General features: G+C 42.7%; 1 protein-coding gene across 4 annotated transcripts in view; it reads left to right on the top strand.

Moving 5' to 3' along the window:
* The window catches only part of OXR1 (oxidation resistance 1), a 471,436-nt gene that overhangs the window by 38,765 nt on the left and 409,370 nt on the right, over positions 1–23,301 (top strand). For all 4 annotated transcript variants that reach the window (XM_073330328.2, XM_073330326.2, XM_073330327.2 and 1 more), the window contains exon 2: positions 14,467–14,542. In XM_073330328.2, the coding sequence (XP_073186429.2) occupies positions 14,526–14,542 (17 nt within the window). In that variant the 5' untranslated portion in view covers positions 14,467–14,525. The remainder of the gene's footprint in view (positions 1–14,466; positions 14,543–23,301) is intronic.

The raw sequence follows: 23,301 nt of genomic DNA, 5'->3' as shown, positions 1-23,301 counted from the left end.
GTAACTTGTAAGCCCTTTTCAGCACATTGCCAGTTGTTCAATGAGCAAGTACAATTGACAGCTGACGTGTGACTACGTGATGTAGAATTTTACTGTATTACCCCAGCAAATTGACAAAACTCTTTAAAGCTGTTGAATGCTCAGTGATCGAATTCTAAAATGGCTGTAAACCTTTTAAACTAGGTTTTCTACATCAATGTTTAGTTTGGTCACTGCAACTCTTGTGCTACTGTGTATGACATGAGCTAAACAATCGGTAACAAGAATGTCACTTTTTTCGGAAAACCGTTAAATTTAGAATAATTAGCACCCACATTGTCTCCTATATATGCTGATACATTTGATAATTTTAGTCCAAACTCATCAATCCTATCGATTAGGTTGGTAGCGATTTGTTTGAGAAGTTTCATGACAGTCTTCAAAAAAATCTAATAGTATTGAATAGTGGTAACACAGTGGAGTACCTTAAAATATGTGGGAAGCCTTTCATGGAATCTTTGTTGGAAGTACCAGTTCTTTTGAATAGTAAATGTTCTCTTTAAGGTCATCTGTACACTTTGAAATAGAATATGGGGCTAGCCCATTTTCACAAAGTGCTTTTGATTTACTTTGTCCACAGGATACACTTTTAAGGAGTTTTGGAATCAGTGAAAATAGAACTATCAACTTCTGCTGTCATCCACACTTTGATGAGTAGTTGCTTAACAACATGACATGTTTTGGTGAGTTCTGCTACAGTAACTCATAAAGAGCATGAACTTTGGAAAAAACTTTGTCACAACCCAATGGCCCCCTCCTTCAGGGGGGTCCCTTGGGGAGGCAAATCAGCATTGTATGTTGCTAATGCTGTTGCAGGTATTGCAAGGTATTTTGGGAAGGGTTAAAAGTGTGAGTGTGGAGTGAAAGGTTCCTTTGCAGGTTGCAAGAGGCTGAAGAGAGAGGGAGAGAGAAGAGAACGGGTTAACTCGACACTTCAGCTCAGTCTGAAGATCAGATGCTGGCTTCAGTCCAAGGTCACGGCGCTCGAACTGACTCTGTGCAGCCCAGAAGCCTGCAGCTGTATCTGTATCTCACCCAACCCCAGCCAACCATGAGAAAAGAGAAGTAAGATGAACAAGATGGTAGGGGATTACAAAAACTAGTGAGAATGTGAAGGTTAGCGAATGGGAACATAACAACCCTGAAGCTGATGTGTTTTCGGGAAGTCAAGAAAGCCTCGGTAGGCTGGTTTGGACTGGTACAGAGAGCACGGGGGACAGAGGTCCCTGAATGAAATGCCCGCAGAAGAACCCAGGACTTAACCACCCCCCACCCCGAGAGCTGAAGCAAGTCAGAGATCAACAGCGGACCCTAGATGGCCTGTGCACAGGACAGAACTCTCGTCTACCCTTCCCCCTCTTCTTCTTATGTTACACCCAGGCTTGGCCAGCCTCGGGTCATGCATGTGTGAGTATGAAAGTGGGTTAGGGCTGGGGCACTAATGCTTTCTTTCTTCCTATGAGTGACGTGGGAGCATTCCCAGCACTCACTGCTGTTGTTTTATTAATAAAGCTTTAAAATTTAGTCACTTGGTGTGCTCCTTCATCTCCTCCCCTAACGATCCTGCAGCCTCAGCCTGATCACCTGATGCCTCAGGCAGATTGGTAACATAAATCTGTCACAACTTTGAATCTTTAAACTTTTGTCCTCTTTGGCAGTTTTAATGCAATATATTACATTACCTTTACCTCAAATTGAAACATCAGTGTCACACTTACAGTAGCCGCAAAATGCATAGTTATCTTATATCCTACTTTTAATGAATTCAAATTCTTTTTCTTAAGTCACTGATAAACCTCTTGGGATGGTGATTCCCGTGATAAATATAGTGCACCAATGTGATATAAAAGTGGCAGAGGCCACCAGGTTTTTTTTTATTTGTAACACACTTGGAGTTCCCTTGTAGGGAGCTTAAGTATGGTGGCGCCCACTTGCACTGCCCAACAATCTCAGGGAGCTCAGGTATGGTGGCCACCAGAGCTCCATAGATCCAGACCAAGCTGGGTTGAAGATAAGGGTCATGATAGAAGGGACTGAAAGCCCTTGCAGGCTGGGGCCAATGAGTGAGGCTCCTGGGTCGGGTGAGGGGAGAGGAGCCAACGTCTGAATAGGACTGCTGTGCCTGGAGGGAGAGTGAGAGAGAAATCTGGAGCCAGTGTGACTCTGAGCTGGGGAGAGAGAGAGAAGGCCTAGCCAGAGAAGACCTAGCCACTAAGCTGGCAAAAAAAGTCTGTTTCCTTTCAGGAGCAGAGTTACTTCTGGGTAAATTCTGTGCCACTGTGCACGTGCAGAATTCATGTCCCCCTGCAGATTTGTTGTTTTTTTTCCTCCTCAGAATATAGATTCTGCAGGAGAGGTGCTGCAGTTACAACTTTCACCCACCGGGACTGCTGTGGCACCATAAAAATGGGCAGCCAGCATGTGGAGAGGGAGGGGAAAGAGGCTGTGTTCCTCACAGTGGGGTCAGGTGAGGAGGTACAGGACAGACAGAGCGGGGCACACTGGCTGCTGGAGGGTCACAGACTGGGGTTCAGAAAGGCTAGCAGGAGAGACAGACTGGTGCACGGGCTTAGGAGCTAGTGGGATGACAGCATTGAGCCAGGGGCTGAATGGGGGAGGGTGTCGCTGGATGGGGGTGCAGGGACAGGGAGGTAGGGGGATGCAGGGACACAGGGGGATGGGGTAGATGTGCCAGGCTGAATGGGAGAGGCTAGAGGTCACCCAGGGTCTGCATGGGGGAGGCTCCCCTACTCCTTAACAATCCCCCCTGAAAACTCTGTTCCATACTTCTCCCACCCATACCCAACAATCCTGCAGGTTCACTCCCAGGCTTCTCCCCTCCTCAGCTCCTCCATTATCCCAGACTCCCTCAAGCCTTTGCCCTGCTTCTGAGGGGTGCAGGAAATACATTTCTGTATTGTAGTTTAAATGGAAGTTCTGTATTAATATGCCTAGTAAGGAATCTATTTGTCAAAAAAAAATTCCCGAATCTTTTTTTTTTTGGTCTGTATTGTTACAGGCATAGTTGCTGACAGATACTTTGAAATAAATTACCAAAACAACTGAAACTGGAGTGATGATTTATTTTGATAAAATATACAAAATTTTGTAGAATTTTAACGTGTTATGTGCAGAATTTTTAATTGTTTTGGCACAGAATTCCCCCCGGAGTACAGAGTGGAAGAGTATTCATAGAACAACCCAGAGCCCTACCCCTCAGTGAGAGTGAGAGGGCTTCGGGGAGGGATTGCATATGTTTTTATTTTAAAGATTTTATGAATCATTTTCTAAATTACAAAATCCAAAGTGCCAAAAAGAGGTAATTTTAAGCATCATTCTTGATACATGAGGAGGACAAAGGACAAATATGCCAAAATGACTGTCCTCCTTTAAGGAGGAAAAATGGGTACCTATACCAGGGGTTCTCAGCCTTTTTCTTGCTGAGGCCCCTCTCAACATGCTATAAATATGCCAAGGCCTGGCTGGGGGGAAAGGGGGAGGAGTGAGTGCAGGGCTCTGGACTGTGGGGGACACCCTTGGACATAGGCATAGTTTTACTTCTATTCTGGGGGGCAAGGGCTGACGGGGCTTGAGCCAGCTCTGCCCGGCAGGGTCCAGGGAGGGAGCGCCACCTCCACCCCCTGATTCACTCAGGCAGCCACCCAGCCTGTCTGAGCTGTAGGGGGATGCAACCAAAAAATATAACTGAAACGGGGGACTCAGTTCAAAATGTTTGAAAACTACTCAGGGTGCAGGTAGTGGGGTAGCTAGGGGCTGTGTACGGGTCAGGGGAGACTCCCAGTACGGCTCCCAGCTTCAGTGCCGGGAGGGGACACTGAGGCTCCTGGCTTCAGCCCCACACTGCTTCTGGCTTGGGGGGGTGCTGCGTCTCCCAGCTTCAGCCCCGCGCTGCTCCCAGCTTCAGCTCTTTGTCAGCAAATTCAAGTCATCGTCCTCCATGCACTTCTTGTTCCTTTATTCTCGTTGTCATTCTCTGTATTCCTGCCTAAATGTTTTATTTTCTGCCACCCTCTGGGCACAGTCGCCTCTATAGAGAAACCCTTTCTTAATGAAAGTTAATGGCAAAAATTCTATTGACTCTAGTGGGTGCAGGAGTGAGGCTTACTGATTAGTATTCCATTTAATCCTCAATCCTACTGTAACCTGCTGTACAGTATATATTACATATCTACCTCTGTCTGATCCCCACAGGATATGAATCAGTTAAAACTGAGCTACAGACCTGGTCCTTTAGCTTGAGCTGGAGAGGCTTGTGATTTTTTTTTTAAAGCTGTGGAGGTCCCTGATGGGGACCAAGAAGGTAGTAGTGACTAAAGTAGGGGCTGGGAATGACCACATGAGGAGCTCAGCACCTCACAGGCCTTAAGCCAGGCAATTATACTTCTTGGGCCTTATCCAGAGCTCATTTAAGTCCGCTGAAAGACATCTGCTGACCTCAGTTGTCTATGGGTCAGACTCCAAATATTTTCTTGTAAGTTCTGCAAAACCCTTATCTTCTGAAGAGATTTGCTGATATGCTGTATTACTAGCTGCCAAAGTGACAATAGTCAAATCTGTTGTCTATTGATCTTTCCAAGACACTAAAAGATGTACGAAGTGTGACTTCCAACCTGGAGAAGCGTGTCAGATTTCCAACTGACTCGGCCAAGGGAGGAGGATCACTTTGCAACAGATGTTGGAACCCCATGCAGTTTTTTTCAAGGCAATTGTATTACACTTATGAGTGTTTTGATGTATGATTGCATTCTGTTCTACAGGGTGGGTTACCATAGCCCCTTCAGGTACAAAAAACAGAGGTTAAAGTGAGTTACTAAGATAGTAAACAGCTCAGAGAGTTACCACCCTGTTGGGTGGTTTGCATATAATTACTCAAACTGGGTTTTCCAGAGACCAAGAGGCAAAAAACGAACTTGAGGATATATACATGGGGAGTTTAAACATACTAGTGGCCTTTATTTTGAGTGAGAAAATGGACATGACATTTTGTCCAAGGAGAGGCCCCAATCCTGAAGTGTTGGAATGACTTTGCGTTCTAGACCACATAAGTCTGATGCCCAATTTCTGGTATGTTTGAGTAAGTGTGTAGAAAGTTTTTGGTTTTTATAATGATTTCTCTGTAATGCTTTTGTCCTTAAAATAATGTACTCTGTGTGGTAACTTGTAACTGTTGGCAATATACTGTTCATAGCCCCCAGAGAGAGAGCAGTTCAAAGGGGCTGGCCTTAAGCTATACTGACTTGCTGGAGATATTAGTGTATGGCAGGGGGCTGTGAAGCCTTATAACACCTGATGAGAAGGGTAAGTGACAGTGACAGCTGGAAGAACAAGGAGTACTTGTGGGACCTTAGAGACTAACAAATGTATTTGAGCATAAGCTTTCATGGGCTAAAGCCCACTTCTGTGCCACAAGTATTCCTCATTCTTTTTGCTGATATAGACTAACACAGCTACCACTCTGAAACCAGTGACAGCTGGGAGCCTGAAACCTTAAGTGGGTGCACTTGAGGGACCATGGAAACAGTTACCCTGAAACTGTGATACACTGTATTGTCCATAGACCCCCCCAGGGTTCTAGCTTAAGTCTTGGCTGCCATAGGCTGCACACGGTGCTAATTCAGTCTGTAGATGAAGATTGTACTGTTTAGTAGGTTTCCACTCTTAGACATGGCCACTTTTGGAAAAAATGGCAGACATGAATCCTAATATAGCTGTATTGTCCCCTTAAAGATAGGATACTATGAACATTTTACTCCAGCATTTTTATTAGGTATTCCTGAATCCTCCAGAAGATGAGACAGAGTAAACAGATGATCCCATCATTAAATAAATGTCAATGGAACAACAGCTAGAGTCTACAAATTAGATCCTTTACACCATTAAATATATTTTTAAAAGGGTAAGTGGCTAGACAAGCTAGTTAATAACAAAGGGAAGGCTATTAAAAAGGGAAATCTCTGCAAAAAGACATTTTGTAATGTAGTCAGGAAATTTTGCATTACAGTATACTGGGCCAGCTGCTTCAGAAGGCTAATGACTAAACCTGGATATTCTTCATATTTTATGGAATTAATATAACTCCCATTCATTTATTATATCCTTTTGACTATTACAAAATAGGTCTTGTGGAAATGACTGAATTTCTCTTTTAATAGAAAAAATGACATTTGGAAAAAAGTTGAATTATGCCATTGTACAATGTGTGACAGTTTTGGAATAATTATAGATATGGGGTAATTACTAGAATGGCTAAAATACATGTAGGTATCATTTTGTTTGGTTAAAACCAGAAAACATGAAACATAACAATTTGGTCTTAGATGAGTCTGCTATTGGCTGTTTTCTGAAGTTTCTGTGGAGCAAAACACTTCAAAAATCCAACACTTGCCTTGTCATAATAGCTAATGCATCTGCTTCTGTGCTTGACCTCTCCTACTTTGCATACTAGAATTTTCTCCTCTTGGGCCTAATACTTGTTTCAGAGTAGCAGCCGTGTTAGTTTGTAATCTCAAAAAGAAAAGGAGGACTTGTGGCACCTTAGAGACTAATAAATTTATTTGAGCATAAGCTTTGGTGAGCTACAGCTCACTTCATTGGATTCATCCAATGAAGTGAGCTGTAGCTCATGAAAGTTTATGCTCAAATAAATTTGTTAGTCTCTAAGGTGCCACAAGTACTCCTTTTCTTTTTTCTAATACTTGTGTTGCTCCACTCTAATCAGTCCACACCAAAATTACCTTCTGTTTCTTCAACCTCCTAGGCTTATTTGCTGTCTAGAACCTCTGTTCTACATCAGTCATTCTGTTATCTAGTTCCTGGATTTTAGTTCATCAGTTTTAGCTGACTCTTATCCAGGGAGGAGAAAGAACTCTAATACTGAAGTGCAGTGTTCAGGTGCTCCAGTAAATATCTGACTGCAGCTCAGGAGGGGTAAAGAGAAAGTAGCATGTGATCTGCCTTTTCCTGAATGGTGCCATGTGGTGTTTCATCTCTCCTGTTTTTTCCTATCAAATTATTTTCAACTTCTGCACTCCTCTACAACTGCGAGGCATATTTCATCTGTAGCATTAGCAGAGGAGGTGCATAGAAATCTGGCATTGGGGAGCTTAAGCAACTTACAATTAGTTCTGCCGGTGTGAAGCTCTGCTTTCTATACTTTGATTTCATTAAGCTATATTTGCTTGAGGGACAACCAATAAAAATTGCCAAATGACCTGTTGGTTCCTTTTTTATAATAATTGAACAATATCTGACTTTCAGGATCTTCTTCTGAACGGATTGAGTTGAGCCTGTAAACAGTCTATTAAAGCTTCTCTAGGCTTTAACATCCTCACTTTCCTTCTTATACCCTGAGATGTCAGGCTGTCTGTCCAAAGTAACATCAGTTTCTTCATCTTTAAGAAACCATATGCTCTGTTCTTACACATCCTGATTTCATGCCTTCTGTCCCTACAAGTCCGTCTTGATTTTTGGCAGAAGGGGAATAAATATTTAATAGGCTCTTTAGTCTAGCAGAGGAAGGTATAACACAATCTAATGGCTGGAAGTTGAAGCTAGACAAATTCAGACTGGAAATATGGTGTAAAGTTTTAAGTGAGGGTAATTAACCATTGGTACAAATTACCAACGGTTGTGATGTATTCTCCATCACTTACAATTTTAAAATCAATATTTTGTTTCTAAAATTCTAGGAATTATTTTGGGGAAGTTCTATGGCTTGTGTTATACAGGAGGTCAGATTAGATGATCACTGTGGTCCCTTCTTGAAATCTATGAATGTTTGTCTGTCTCAGAATGAATACTCCAGGAAGCCCGATTGTGTCTTGCAGGGGACAGAATGAAGCTGCCATAGTGAACTGTATGTTAAAATGAAGATCATGTAACAAATTAATAAAATACAATTACAGTGTAAGAAGGTTTAAATTAATTGGCTTACAAACATAATCCTAATAAGCAATGTTAGATCCTTGGAAACTGTTAAAAGTAGCTGCTGTAAAGGACTGTTGACAGATGAAATGTTCACCAAAATCAAATGCATCAAATATAAATAACTTACAAAGAGAGTCCTATAGTATTTCTATTTCAGATAGCAAAGGAGCTCTGTGGCAAAAATAGTTCTTGATAATAGAAGGCAAAAATTACAAAAAAATAAAAATTAGAATGAACGTGTATACTTCCCCGTGGCCATAATCTTGGCAGGTCTAGTTATTTATGCTAAGAAGGTGAATTATTTATTCATTCTTACTACAGGACTGACATTTGGAACAACAACAGATGGTATTTCTCCTGGTTTATTTCAAAGTATGACAATTTCTGTTGATGTATTTAGTCATAGTTCGCGTAAATCAGAATTTACCTTTTATTATTGTATTTCCTTTGTCTCCATTTGCAAAGTACTTAATTTTATTGATGTGTTAATTTTCACATGGTTTAGTTGCTTAATTATTTAAAGAACCATTACAGTAGAGTCACCAGAATATCTCTAAGAAACCTCGCTTGCCAAGGTAAAACTTTTTTTATGTGAGAGGGAGAGTAATTTCATTGCAAATATAAGTAAATTTGGTGGTAGGCTTTATAAATAAGTAAATCAGGCAAGAAGGATGCGTCTTTTAATTCTGAAATCTAAACATTACTGATTCAAAGAGTTTAAGTATAATCTCACAACTTCATTTTCACTTAATAGAAATAATATATTATTTTCAGTTTAAACCATATATCTGTGTAGATAATTCATAGAATTTTTTTTTTAAGGCCAAGAGGGACCACTAAATCATTTACTTTGATCTCCTGTATATCACAGGCCAATAAATGTCACCCACTTACCGCTCTGTTGAGCCCAATAACTTGTGTCTGGCTAAAACATAACTTGTGTTTGGCTAAAGCACATCTTCCAGAAAGGCATACTGTATGTCTATATAAACATTCTAAACTTACTGTATGGCAATTTACAACTTACTTTGTTTCTGACTTCTTTACATTATCGTATGGTACTCAAGAACTTGGGTGCAACTTCAGATGCCATTGAACCTGGAGATCTTTGAATTCCAACACACTGGTATTCTATTTGCTACCTGCTTACTATCTATTTGCCACTGGTGGTTTGCATAGTTCAGACCAAGTGAGAAGTAGCTCTGGAGAAATTAGCCTATTACGATTGGAAGGGAAAGTGAAGTCTTTCATATGTCAGAGGCACTTAAAAAAAAAAACTTTCTGTATTATATCTCAACATAGCTATAAGTCCTTTCAGTATGTCATTGATTGAGAGAGGCAAGATCTCCTTCCAAGCAGGTGATTGGAGAAAAAGCACTGAGAACCACAAGGTGTCACTGGTCCGTGATTGAGGCTCGTAGGTGCTGCAACAGTGCAAACAAGAATAGCTTCTATTTTTACTATTGTTTTAAGTTTATCTGGAGGATTTTATTGGGGGTCTTTTTGGTCGATCTTGGTCTTGCTCTTTCATTTTGACTTTTCTCATTCCTATAGTTTTGGAACTCCTGGTGGTGATGCTGGGTGTTTCAGATTGGGTTTTTCTAAGAACCAGAAAATGTTTCTTGCCCACTCCTAATTTGGTTACAGGTTTAATTCCACCACATTACAAACTACACTGAACTTGAAAATACAGTAGAAGCTTTGTTATCGTCATGTTGGGGGAATATGGGTGTGCTGGTATGTCAAGAATTTTGGTTAACTAAGAGGGAGGCCGTTCGGGTGCAAGAGGGGGCTCAAGGCTGGGGGTGGGGGCATGGGAGGAGGTGCGGAGCGCAGACTGTGGGAGGGAGTTTGGATGGGGAAGGGGGTTCGGAGCAGGGGATTGGAGTTTGGGAGGGGTTTTGAGGTGCCAGATCCGGGCGGTGCCCACCTTGGACGGCTCCCCGCAAGTGGTGACGTGTCTGTGCTACTCTTAGGCGGAGGCGCAGCTAGGCGGTTTTGCGTGCTGCCCCCGCCTGCAAGTGCTGCCCCCCCCGCAGCTCACGTTGGCCATGGGTCCCCAGCCAATGGTAGCTGCGGAGCCAGTGATTGGGGCAGGGCAGAGGCAGCTAACAGAGCCCCGCCCCCCGGCCATTCCTTTGGCTAGGAGCAGCAGGGACATGTCACCACTTGCAGGGAGCCTCCCGAGGTGAGCGCTGCCCGGATCAGACACCCTGAAACCCCTCCTGCATCCCAACCCACTGCCCCAAGCTCCCTCCAAGAGCCCGTGCCCTATACCCAAAATATTGGTTTCTAGAGCTTTCTGGTTGGTAAAGTGCCAGATAACACAGCTTTTACTGTGCATTGGGTAAAATAATCAAAAATTCCTATGCCCCATTTTCATAAGTGGAGGTTGTGTGATTTAACTGGGTGCAGAAATACTCAACAATGTACGGGGCCTGCCCTCAGTATAATAAAATTATGACTTTAAAGTCATATGACTGTTACATCTGACTGCATGTACAATATTTTTATTTTATATGTTGTGTGTATTTTTATTCATGTTTTATACACTTTACATATTTGCATGGATAAGGTGCTTATGAGAAGGGCCATTTTGTATTGTTAATGAAACAATGGGACGAGGACTGTAAGCTAAATATAATAATAATTTAATTGTGTACCTAGCATGATATTGACTCCACTGGACAATTGTTGGGAAATATGAATGAAACTGGGCTTTATTCTAGTCCCTTTGACACTCCACTTATTGCTTCCTTTCTAACCAGGCTGTTTTTAGAGATAATATGAGTAAATAATCAATTGCTAAGTCAGGCTTTCATCCACTTCTGAATTTCACCATAAGCATGATACTTAACCATATATGCCACATCAGTCTTTTAATGCAGCACTGTGTCAAAAACTGGCTTGAAGTGCAAGTACATTTTATCCATTGTCTCATCCCTATCAACTCATTTTCATTTTTTAAAAGACATTAATATGAGGGTATGTCTATACTGCAATGTAACCCCAGGTTTAGTGGGACTCGACTCAGCTGATTCTGGGTTAGAGAACCCAGGGCTTGAGCATCTACACTGATTGTTAATCCTATGTTAAGAATTTCCTAACATGGTCTCGAATCTGGGCCTCTGGAGTACACGCTGCAGCATGCAAACCCGAGTCAAACCAGCCATATCCCAGGCTCTCTAGCACCCTCCTGTTGCATTGTGGGAAAACTTGACTCTGCACTCTGCACATTACAGGAAATTAAAACAGCCCACCAATGCAACGCCAAGCAGTCTTTTCTGTTTGTGTGCACCCAGTTACTGGAGCCAGTAACATGGCAGAGGCAACTTTTGAAAACCTCTTGCTTGTGCTTTTACTCCTGTGTCAGGAAATGGGCAGAGCTTCCATGATGCACTGTTGAACATTTCGGTGGCATTTTCTGACCCGCCAAAGGCACCTGACACTGCAGGGCAAGAATTGGGCTCCTCAGCCACTTAAAAACTCAGCTATGAACCCCCTTGGCAGACATCATCCTCGCATTGAAGGATAGCCGAAGAAGCTATATGTATTGAAGAATAGTGTTTGCATACTAATTCCTAATTGTCCCCGATCATTTGTTTACCTCTGTTATTTTAAATACACATTGAATATAATTTGATGCAGTGACACAATAAACTTTGTTGATGAAATAAAAAAGCTTCGTTTATAAACATGTATTTGAAAAGAACAATATTCACCCATTGGCAGGCAGGCCAGCTGCAGTTACCACACCAGTACACCTGTAACAACAGAATCTTAAAAAATATACATTTTTTTAAATGAATGAACAAGTGCACACAGTGAAGCCCTGTACATGACAGAAACCATCTACCATTGCATGTCTCCTGGCCCTCGTTCTCCTTTCCCTGTTTGCTGTGCACTTGGTGCTGGCGTAGGGTGGTGGAGGCCTCCACAGGGGAGCTGGTTGGAATGGAGGGATGAATGGGGCAAGGTTGCCCTGCCAGCCAGTCCTGTCGGAGGCAGGGGGTTGGGGGAGTTGTATCTATACTGCGAAGCAGTAGGGCTCAAACCCTGGGTTCCAGCTTGATTTGGGATCAGACCATACGCCCGTGTAGGGTCCTAGGTCCGAGCCCAAGTCTGAAAGATTTGTGTGTAGATGAAAGTGGGGTTTGGGCTTAACCCTGAGTCTGAGCCCCATTCTTTTTAAAAAACCTGTATGTGTCAGTGATCAGCACTCATATGGTCTCATTAATCCACCCTGCTTTAGTTATGTCAGCAAATTCAAGTCATCGTCCTCCATGCACTTCTTTTCCTTTATTCTCGTTGTCATTCTCTGTATTCCTGTCTAAATGTTTTATTTTCTGCCACCCTCTGGGCACAGTCGCCTCTATAGAGAAACCCTTTCTTAATGAAAAGGAGTCTCACTCTAGGCCAACTCCCTGTGTGGAAGCTTATTTTGATTTAGCTTAAACCTGTTCTTAAAGTGAGTTAAGCTAACTCAAAATAAATCTGGTTTTAATGGAAATAAGAGCTTCAGCCTTTTGCACTATATTGGTGTAAAAGTAACATATTTAATTAAATCAGTGCTACTCTGAGTAGACAACTGGAAGAAGAGGAAAAGGCTTACCCCTCAATATTCTACCCCTCTATATCCTCACTGGGCAGTTTGGTTAAAACTTGGAAAAAATTATCAAAATGTGGTGGGGTTTTTTTTTCTTCTATGCCTCTTGTGATAAACTATATTTACATAAGAAGTAGTAGTTTCCAAAAAAGGGAGGAAGCTGTGCTGCCAGGAAAGAGGAGCACAGAGGGAATGTTGCTTGCAAAGATGGGGTAGGTGCTATTTGAGAGGCAGTGTCCTACCCTCTTTGAATTTGCACTAATTTCTCACCCACCAGGGGAGAATGCCTCAGGTACTCAGCAGGTTTAAGCTTATGCAGCTTCCCCAAGTAGCATATCCTCTTCCTGAGAAATGACAATACCACATCATTTATAGCATTATTATGTATATCCCAGAGGCTCCAGGATAGGATTGGGGCCCTGTTGTGTTTAAGTGCTCTACAAACTCAAAGACAGCCCTAGGCCCTGCCATAAAGAGTTCACAATCTAATAAATACAGATAACTGCTCCTTCAAAAGTACCTAAGATTCCATTGACTTTCAGTAAAACTTAGGCTCCTAAATGATTTAGGCACTTTTGAAAATTTTACCTAAGGCTCATGAGTCCTGCTCACTCTGGTACTATTTAAGAATGAAAAAAATCCCAGTCCAATTTTTTAAAAATTTTATTTTAATGCATATCTAAAGGCAGGTGGCTGAATAGGGAATTAGGAGCCTAAGTGGTCTAATTTTCAGAAGTGCCAAGTAATGAATACCAGGGCACTTTTATTTAGGTGACTAAATAAGGAATTAGGCATGTGATTTGCTAAAGTGCCTAAAATATAGTCAGGTGCACGACACCCATTGATCTTCAACAAGAGCTGGTCACCAACTTCTTTGAAATTCCCAGACAAGGAGCTTAACTTCAGTCATGTGTTTTTTTTAAAAATCTCAATCCAGAACTCCAGGCACCCTGACACCACTCAGTGCCAGGGAGAGTGATTGCATAGGCAGAGAAATTGCACAGGTTGATTACATTTGTGCCGCTTGTCCAGGTGCCGTCTGCTGATTCTGTAAGAAAACAAGCATGAGAAAGTGGGGAAAGATCCCCTCCATCTTCCCCTTTGCAGCTTTAAAAGTGGGGTAGCCATGCTGACAAAACCAGATATGCTGCAAGAGCACTGGATAAATTGAGACAAACATGCCACTGCCCAAATCCAGCACAATGAAACATACAGTTTTAACAATCACTGCTTCCTCAGTTGGAGAGAACAAGACATTTTACCTGGAATGACTTGGAGTTGGTTGTACTAATGTGAAATACCCTCAAGCTTTGAAATTAGGATGGAGTTTATAGCTAAAACCTTCCCATCAGTCAAAAATAATTTAATCACCATTATTAAGATTGCTTATTGCTGAGCATCTTCTCATTGCTTTCTTTTACACAGAAAAATCAACCAAACCTAAAGTATAACTCTTTTGTAGGCTGTGTCTTTTTGCCATGAGCTGCAAACTTGAGGGGTGGGACTATTTTAGTACCATGAACGTCATTTTTCAGCATTTTCAGTTTTTATAAAAAAGGTTTTGTCTTTTATTGTTTAGAGATCAATCCTTGAAGTCCCTCCTCAGTTTGCTTAAGTAAGGTCCAATTAAGGAAGCAGTCATTGATATCAATGGCTGCTTTGCCTTGGGGAAGATTGGCTAAAAATCTCAGGTTTCGGATCTACATCAGCGTATATTTGGTTGCACATATTTGCTTATTTCTGTGACACTTCTGAATGGTCTCTTATGAGTTATGGTGAAAGATGTTTAATAGTAAAGACATTCTTCAGGACATTTACATCCATCTCCTAAATGTCTTAGTCTGAAAATGTCTCTCTTTTCTTTTTTTGACCAGATCAACTAGAACAGTCTAGTGCAGAACTCTCATAAATGTGAAGCAAACCATCCACCATTATGTTTGGCACTAAAAGGTCAGTTTCTGTATTCTCTTATGTTTTTCATCATTCAAAAAATGTATAGTGACTGTGACCATACTATAAAGCTTTATTTGTGGTAAATATAATATTATGCAAGGTACATAAACAGGATACATTACTGTTGTTGTTTTGTCTGTTTTTCTTTTCCCCTACTGTATAATCCCTTAGTTCTTTTTCATTCAAGGAGCAATATATAAACAGAATTATATTATTGCTACCCGGAAGCACTATGTGACACCTCTTACTTATCAAATAGAACATTATATTGGTATCAGAGTGCATCCATACAGAAAGAGAGATGCTGAAAATACCCAAAATGGAGTTATACATATCCCATTTTCATGAGTGAAAATATGCAAATGCTGGGTCCATAGTAATGGGCTTCTAAAGCTGCAATTTTGAGGATTTCCATTTCTCTCTGATTGTCTTTCTGGGTTGTGGGAAGTTAAAGCTTGTGCCAGATGAAATGATTCTACTAAATGTAATATTTATGCCATGAATTATGCTACAGTTGGGCTGGGATTGATATTTGATTTATCAGTAACATAATTTAATCTGTAAACCACATGTTTCAAAGCATTTTATTTTTCTACTATGTTTTTATTTCTTCAGAGTTTTACAACAAAAGGCCAACAACAGGTTTCATCCATTTCAGCCGTCTAGTGGCCTTAGAATTTTATTCTGTTTACTCGCAGATTGTATCTTAAATATTACGTAAATGAAAAGTCCTGACACAGATTCCTTTCTGAAAGCCAGACTCTTCTGTGGTGTATCTGATGAGGTCAAGTACATGCCAAGAATGATGTGAGGTATTGTCAGACCTTGGGTACAAGAAGTTCTCACTGTCCATCTGTGAGATGCAGCTATTATGTAACATCTGTTTACTGTGTGTTGTATTATTCCCTACCTCAAACAGCTGTGCATCATATACAACAGCTAAATGGTTCACTATATTCTGGAAAGAAAGAGACAGAGTAGACCAACGGTTCTCAAACTGAGGGTTGGGACCCTTCAGGGGGTTGCAAGGTTATTACATGGGGGGGAGTCGTGAGCTGTCAGTCTCCACCATAAACCCCACTTTGCCTCCAGCATTTATAATGGTGTTAAATATATAAAAACGTGTTTTTAATTTATAAGGGGGGGGTCACACTCAGAGGCTTGCTATGTGAAAGGGGTCACCAAAAGTTTGAGAACCACTGGAATAGGCCCTCCTGGCATTCTGTAGATTCCTATGTATAAAGTGAGGAAATGCCTTTGACTAGATAGATAAAAAGGGTAAACGGTGTCATCAGATTGTGTTATTTTCAATAGATAGTGATCCCCCTGTTCAAATCTAGACAACTGTAATGTATTTAGGTCCAAATTTTCAAAAGTGGCCATTAATTCTGGATTCCCAAATTTTGGGTGCTCAGTTTAGAATACTCAGAGGTGCTGAACCTGCCAGCCTCCCAGGTTGACCCCCCCGCCCCCCAAAAAATCAGTGGGTACTTTTTTGAAAATTTCAGTCTTCATATTTAATAGTCTGCTTATGGAAAAATACTGTTTGCAAGGAAATGTTGTGTTACACAAAACAGTTAACTTACGGGAAAAGGAAATTAAAGGTTTGTTTTCCTCTAAAATGAAATCTGAATGAGTTCTAGTATTGTGGTGCTAATTATGATACAGAAGAGTAAAATTTAACAAAATCACAGCACTTCGATTTAAAGCCTAAGCTCTCTCATCATCAAATTGTAAAAAGCTACCAAGTATATTGTAGCTGAACTCTTATTTCTACCTACTGCTGTGTTTTATGTGCAAGGTTTGTATTCAGTGAATCCTATCTATTTGAACTAATCCTGAGTGAATAATGAAATTGAAAAAAGCAGTTGTTCTATCAGAATAATTTTTTCAAATATGCAGCTTCTGACGAAGGAAAATATTTCCAAGATGCTTTATCACAAGCCTCATTGACAACAGGTACTGTCATTTTTAACAAAGATGTGAATTCCCCTTCACTTCAGTTTAATTTAAGAGCAGATCCCATGCCTTTAAATACTAAACTCTCACAATATCAGGGTTGGAAGGGACCTCAGGAGGTCATCTAGTCCAACCCCCCGCTCAAACTGGGAGGAGTGGTAGATACGCTAGAGGGGAGGGATGGGATACAGAAGGACCTAGACAAATTGGAGGATTGGACCAAAAGAAATCTGATGAGGTTCAATAAGGATAAGTGCAGGGTCCTGCACTTAGGACGGAAGAACCCAATGCACAGCTACAGACTAGGGACCAAATGGCTAGGCAGCAGTTCTGCGGAAAAGGACCTAGGGGTGACAGTGGACGAGAAGCTGGATATGAATCAGCAGTGTGCCCTTGTTGCCAAGAAGGCCAATGGCATTTTGGGATGTATAAGTAGGGGCATAGCGAGCAGATCGAGGGACGTGATCGTTCCCCTCTATTCAACATTGGTGAGGCCTCATCTGGAGTACTGTGTCCAGTTTTGGGCCCCACACTACAAGAAGGATGAGGATAAATTGGAGAGAGTCCAGCGAAGGGCAACAAAAATGATTAGGGGACTGGAACACATGACTTATGAGGAGAGGCTGAGGAAGCTGGGATTGTTTAGCCTGCAGAAGAGAAGAATGAGGAGGGATTTGATAGCTGCTTTCAACTACCTGAAAGGGGGTTCCAAAGAGGATGGCTCTAGACTGTTCTCAATGGTAGCAGATGACAGAACGAAGAGTAATGGTCTCAAGTTGCAGTGGGGGAGGTTTAGATTGGATATTAGGAAAAACTTTTTCACTAAGAGGGTGGTGAAACCCTGGAATGCGTTACCTAGGGAGGTGGTAGAATCTCCTTCCTTAGAGGTTTTTAAGGTCAGGCTTGACAAAGCCCTGGCTGGGATGGTTTAACTGGGAATTGGTCCTGCTTCGAGCAGGGGGTTGGACTAGATGACCTTCTGGGGTCCCTTCCAACCCTGATATTCTATGATTCTAAGTGTTTTCAGTATTCCATTCTCATCCTTTTTTATTTACCATGCTAATTTCTCTGTGATTAATTGAATCTACAGAAGGCATCAGTGTGGAACTAGCAGAGGTGAGTATTTTTCCCCCCAAATAAGTGTTTGATGTGATGTTTTATTCATGCTACATACTTACTCCAGTTTTTCAAGAGCAATTTTTCATACTGTGGCCCAGACAATCCCTTTGTGGAAAAACCCATAGAAGGAGACTCTTGGGTAGAGTGTCTATGAGTGTTACCTTGCAGAGATCCTCCTCAGACTATCCCATTGGCATGGGGTCGGATTTGCCCCATTCATAGAAGAGGCTATGTAGTCTGCTGCCATACCTGGCAGAGCCTCTGGAATTTACAGGAGGCTCTGACTAACAGTGCTATCTACCCTCCATCGGAGGAGTCAGGCTACCAGGGATATCCCCAGCTGTGGCTATCCCTGGGTTCCCAAACAGGGGCTACACAGAAGACATAGTATAACCCAAGGTTCTTATCTTTTTGAACTAATCCCATATGGCTGGAGGAAATTTCTACCAAACCGTAGTGTCAAGGGGGGAGCTGCCACAGAGGCAATTGTGGTCCATGTATTCCCCTTTGTATCATACCGCACATTTACAACACAATAATAAGTACACCTGGAATAGGCTTCAATGGGAGTTTTTGGGATCCCCATCATTGGAGGTTTTTAAGAACAGGTTGGACATACACCTGTCAGGGATAGTCTAGGTTTACTTGGTCCTGCCTGAGCTCAAGGGGATGGATTTGAGACTTCTTGAGGTTCCTCCTAGCCCTACATTTACATTTCTATCATTCTAAATCAGTGCAGACTCAAAATTTGACTTAATTGGAATTATTAGTTTGATTGGAAACATTTTCTGGATTCTGTGTGTGTTTATAAACTCCATCAGTCCTTAAGAAATCTGTAACAAGCATAGCTATAACTGATGTTTATGAGGGAGCCACATAATAACAATGGTTCGTGTCTTTTTGTTCTTTGCTGCTGGCTGTTTATCAGCAATTAACTAATACATTTTGGGCTGGTTTAGCCCCCCCATTCTGCCTCCCATTAAATGCACCTGCATGATTCCCCTAAAGTGAAGACAGAGGACTTAGATGGAAGTCCACAGAGTTCAGGGAAGAGCTGGAGCAGGACAGGTGTGTGTTCTTTTTGGATAGATTGTAGAGGGCCTTTGCCTTAGGGGAATAGGACTGGATACAAGAGAAGATGATTACTTCTGGGAAAGATAGACGCTGGATAAGAAAAGGGAAAGGTCTCTCTGACACACATGATCACAATCACTGGTTGCAGAAAGTTGTGGGAGTTCTTTGTGAAAACCCATTTGTTTCATTTAACTTTTGGCCATAAGATGTGGTTTTACCCTGAGGCAGATGGACAGTGAATATGGACCAATTACTTCCCACTAAGAGTGTGTCTACACTCGCGAGTGTACGTGGTCACACATGCATTGTTGTGCCATAGCCCTCCTACTGTCCTCATCTGAAGTACATCTGAAGGATAGTCCAGTGAACAAAAGCTAGCGTGCATAAGGGGTGTGGGTATGTACACCCCTCTGCCTTGGCATGGCCCTGTATCCCTTCTAAAGTACAGTATGGATGGGGGCAAGGAGTGTGTACCAGGTCACAGGGACTGATAGTCCTTTAGGGCCATTCTCCCAATGCACTGATCACTTTGCTACCTGACGTTTACCCAAAGGTGGAGAGGTCCCTGATTCCCCCATTGCCATAGGTACTAGCAACCTACACTGAGCAGTTTGTTCTCCTATGATCTGTACTGATCACCAGTGCTGACCATGGAGCATGTTCCAAGAGCTGCCTCCTGGTCTCTGGAGCACGCCCAGGTGCTGATCAATGTGTGGGCAGAATACCACATCCTCCATAACTTCACCTGTACCAGCAGGAACAAACACCTGTATTTGGAGATTTTGTAGAGGCTGGAAGAGGCAGGCATTCACCGGACTCTGTCTAAGTGCTGGGAGAGCATGAAGCACCTCAGGCTCCTGTACTAGAGGATGAAGGACTCGTACAGTACTCTAGGAGAGGACCTAGCACATGCCTTTGCTACGGTGAGCTTAACCATGGGCTCTCCTGGGCTGCAAGTGCTGAGTCTGAATTCAGTCATGACCCTCTGCTCATTGTACGGTGGGATGCTGGTGATGGGCAGGATGAGAAGGCAGCCTGGGCCTCGGAGATAGTTCCAGAGGAAGCCATGGGAGACCCAGAAGATTCCGCACATCTACCTGGCAGACCTGGTTGAGGAAACCCCTGCTGAGTTGGGGGAGGACCCCAAGTTGTGGCAGGAACTGGGATCCGAGCCTGGTAAGTTGAATATGCCCCCAAACTCCCCATGAATATCCCCTCTTGCTCTGGTAATACATGCCTGAAGCCAGCCCCCGCACCCCACCCATGCTCCACCCTGACATGGTCCCCAAACAAGACATGGCTGCAAAGGGGGTGGTTGGGAGAGCTGTTTTTTGTGGTTATCTGCTTCTCTTCCATGGGAACTCAGTCCGCTACCTTATAATACAGTCAGTTTCCTTGTGAATTGTAGCCTTTGATAGCACAGTTGTGTTATGTACGGAGGGGGGGAGAGGAGATTTAGGTATCTTCCAAAGCAAAATGAAATATTATGCTACCCTTGTCTTAGGACATTCTGATGCTGACAGAGAGCCTATTCCACTGGGAGGGCAGAAGCGGCACCGCAGAGATAGCCAAGGAAGATGCCAAAGGACTCGGGAGGACTTGCTTGTTGGCACAGACAGAAGGAATCAAGGATAGGACTTGCTTAGGGTAAGAGAGGATTGGGCTCTAAGGATGAGGCATTCCTGCAAATAGAGAGAGAGCACAGGCAATGGTAGCATGCACAGAGAGAACAGGATCTTGCACTTGTGCAATAGCTAGTCCAATTTGTGGTGGAATGCTTTTGAGGCCCGACTGATGCCATGGCCACTGCTCCTCTGCAAGAACAAAAAGAAAAGGAGGACTTGTGGCACCTTAGAGACTAACAAATTTATTTGAGCATAAGCTTTTGTGAGCTACAGCTCACTTCATCGGATGCTCACGAAAGCTTATGTTCAAATAAATTTGTTAGTGTCTAACGTGTCACAAGTCCTCCTTTTCTTTTTGCGGATACAGACTAACACGGCTGCTACTCTGAAATCTGCAGGAACAGGCACCATATGTTGCTCCTCCAGTTGCCGTGCAGTCTGTTGCTGAAGTGGTGAATCCCAGCTCCCCTGCCAGGGAAAAGCATGCTGGACACCTGGCACCACATCCTCCTCAGTCACCTGAAATCCCTCTTGGAAGAATCTCCCCAGAGCATTAAGGAGGGGAATGATGAGTCTGACCCAATCAATGGTGTACAGCCTGTTTTCAGCCCCAAACCCCACTACCCCCTGAGCCCCTTGTGAGAATCATAGAATATCAGGGTTGGATGGGACCTCAGGAGGTCATCTAGTCCAACCCCCTGCTCAAAGCAGGGCCGATCCCCAATTAAATCATCCCAGCCAGGGCTTTGTCAAGCCTGACCTTAAAAACTTTTGAGGAAGGAGATTCCACCACCTCCCTAGGTAACGCATTCCAGTGTTTCACCACCCTCCTAGTGAAAAAGTTTTTCCTAATATCCAACCTAAATCTCCCCCACTGCAACTTGAGACCATTACTCCTCATTCTGTCATCTGCTACCACTGGGAACAGTCTAGAGCCATCCTCTTTGGAACCCCCTTTCAGGTAGTTGAAAGCAGCTATCAAATCCCCCCTCATTTTTCTCTTCCGTAGATTAAACATCCCCAGTTCCCTCAGCCTCTCCTCATAAGTCATGTGTTCCAGTCCCCTAATCATTTTTGTTGCCCTCCACTGGACTTTTTCAATTTTTCCACATCCTTCTTGTAGTGTGGGGCCCAAAACTGGACACAGTACTCCAGATGAGGCCTCACCAGTGTCGAATAGAGGGAAACGATCACGTCCCTCGATCTGCTGGCAATGCCCCTACTTATACATCCCAAAATGCCATTGGCCTTCTTGGCAACAAGGGCACACTGTTGACTCATATCCAGCTTCTCATCCACTGTAACCCCTAGGTCCTTTTCTGCAGAACTGCTGCCTAACCGTTGGTCCCTAGTCTGTAGCGGTGCATTGGATTCTTCCGTCCTAAGTGCAGGACTCTGCACTTGTCCTTGTTGAACCTCATCAGATTTCTTTTGGCCCAATCCTCCAGTTTGTGTAGGTCCCTCTGTATCCTGTCCCTACCCTCCTGTGTATCTACCTCTCCTCCCAGTTTAGCGTCATCTGAAAACTTGCTGGGGGTGCAATCCACACCATCCTCCAGATCATTTATGAAGATATTGAACAAAACCGGCCCGAGGACCGACCCTTGGGGCACTCCACTTGATACCGGCTGCCAACTAGACATGGAGCCATTGATCACTACCCGTTGAGCCCGACAATCTAGCCAGCTTTCTATCCACCTTATAGTCCATTCTTCCAGCCCATACTTCTTTAACTTGCTGGCAAGAATACTGTGGGAGACAGTGTCAAAAGCTTTGCTAAAGTCAAGGAACAACACGTCCACTGCTTTCCCTTCATCCACAGAACCAGTTATCTCGTCATAGAGGGGGAAGGGAGGAGTGAGGAGATGTCTCCCGAGGGGATTTGGCTATTTTTTTGTTAATTTGTTCCTATTAAAAACTGTTCCATGTATGTATGTAAATAAAAGTTTCTGTTCCTTCACTTGTGTCTGTATCTTGTTTTCTGAGTATGATACTAGATACTTCCCAGAGATTTGGGGTAAGTAACAGGATTCACAGCACGTGAATTTTATTGAGAAGTCTTTGTCTTGGTTAATAATAAAAGGTGAACAGAAAGGAAACAAAACTAAACTACCAGTGAAGATACCTGACACTGAGCGGTATTTTAAGGATACACCCACCTGCACCAAACAAATACCACTGGCAACGAATACCATGGGAGCAACCATAGAATCGTAGGACTGGAAGGGACCTTGAGAGGTCATCTAGTCCAGTCTCCTGCACTCATGGCAGGACTAAGTATTATCTAGACCATCCCTGACAGGTGTTTGTCTAACCTGCTCTTAAAAATCTCCAATGGTGGAGATTCCATAATTTCCCAAGGCAATTGCAGTGCTTAACTACCCTGACAGTTAGGAAGTTTTTCCTAATGTTCAATTTAAACCGCCATTGCTGTAATTTAAGCTTCTTGTCCTATCCTCAGAGGTTCAGGAGAATATTTTTTCTCCTTCCTCCTTGTAACGGCCTTTTATGTACCTATAAACTGTTATCATTTACCCTCTCAGTCATCCCTTCTCCAGACTAAACCTATCCAATATTTCATTCTTCCCTTCTAGGTCATGTTTTTTAGTCCTTTATTCATTTTTGTTGCTCTTCTCTGACTTTTTCCAATTGTTCTACATTTTTCCTGAAATGTGGCGCCCAGAACTGGACACAATACTCTATTTGAGGCCTAATCAGCACGTAGTAGAGCAGAAGAGTTACTTCTTGTGTCTTGCTTACAATACTCCTGGTAATATATCCCAGAATTATGTTTGCTTTTTTTGCAACAGTGTTACACTGTTGACTCATATTTAGCTTGTGGTCCACTATGACCCCCAGATCTCTTTCTGCGGCATTCCTTCTAGGCAGTCATTTCCCATTTTGTAATTAGTAATGGGCCTGCCGTGTCCTTGGTCTTCCTCTTGCTTCTAATGTATTTGTAGAATGTTTTCTTGTCAC

The sequence above is a fragment of the Lepidochelys kempii genome, chromosome 2, assembly GCF_965140285.1.
Source record: "Lepidochelys kempii isolate rLepKem1 chromosome 2, rLepKem1.hap1, whole genome shotgun sequence".
Classification (NCBI taxonomy): domain Eukaryota; kingdom Metazoa; phylum Chordata; order Testudines; family Cheloniidae; genus Lepidochelys; species Lepidochelys kempii.
The sequence above is the reverse complement of the archived record's forward strand: the minus strand, read 5'-3'. Positions and strand labels throughout refer to the sequence as shown.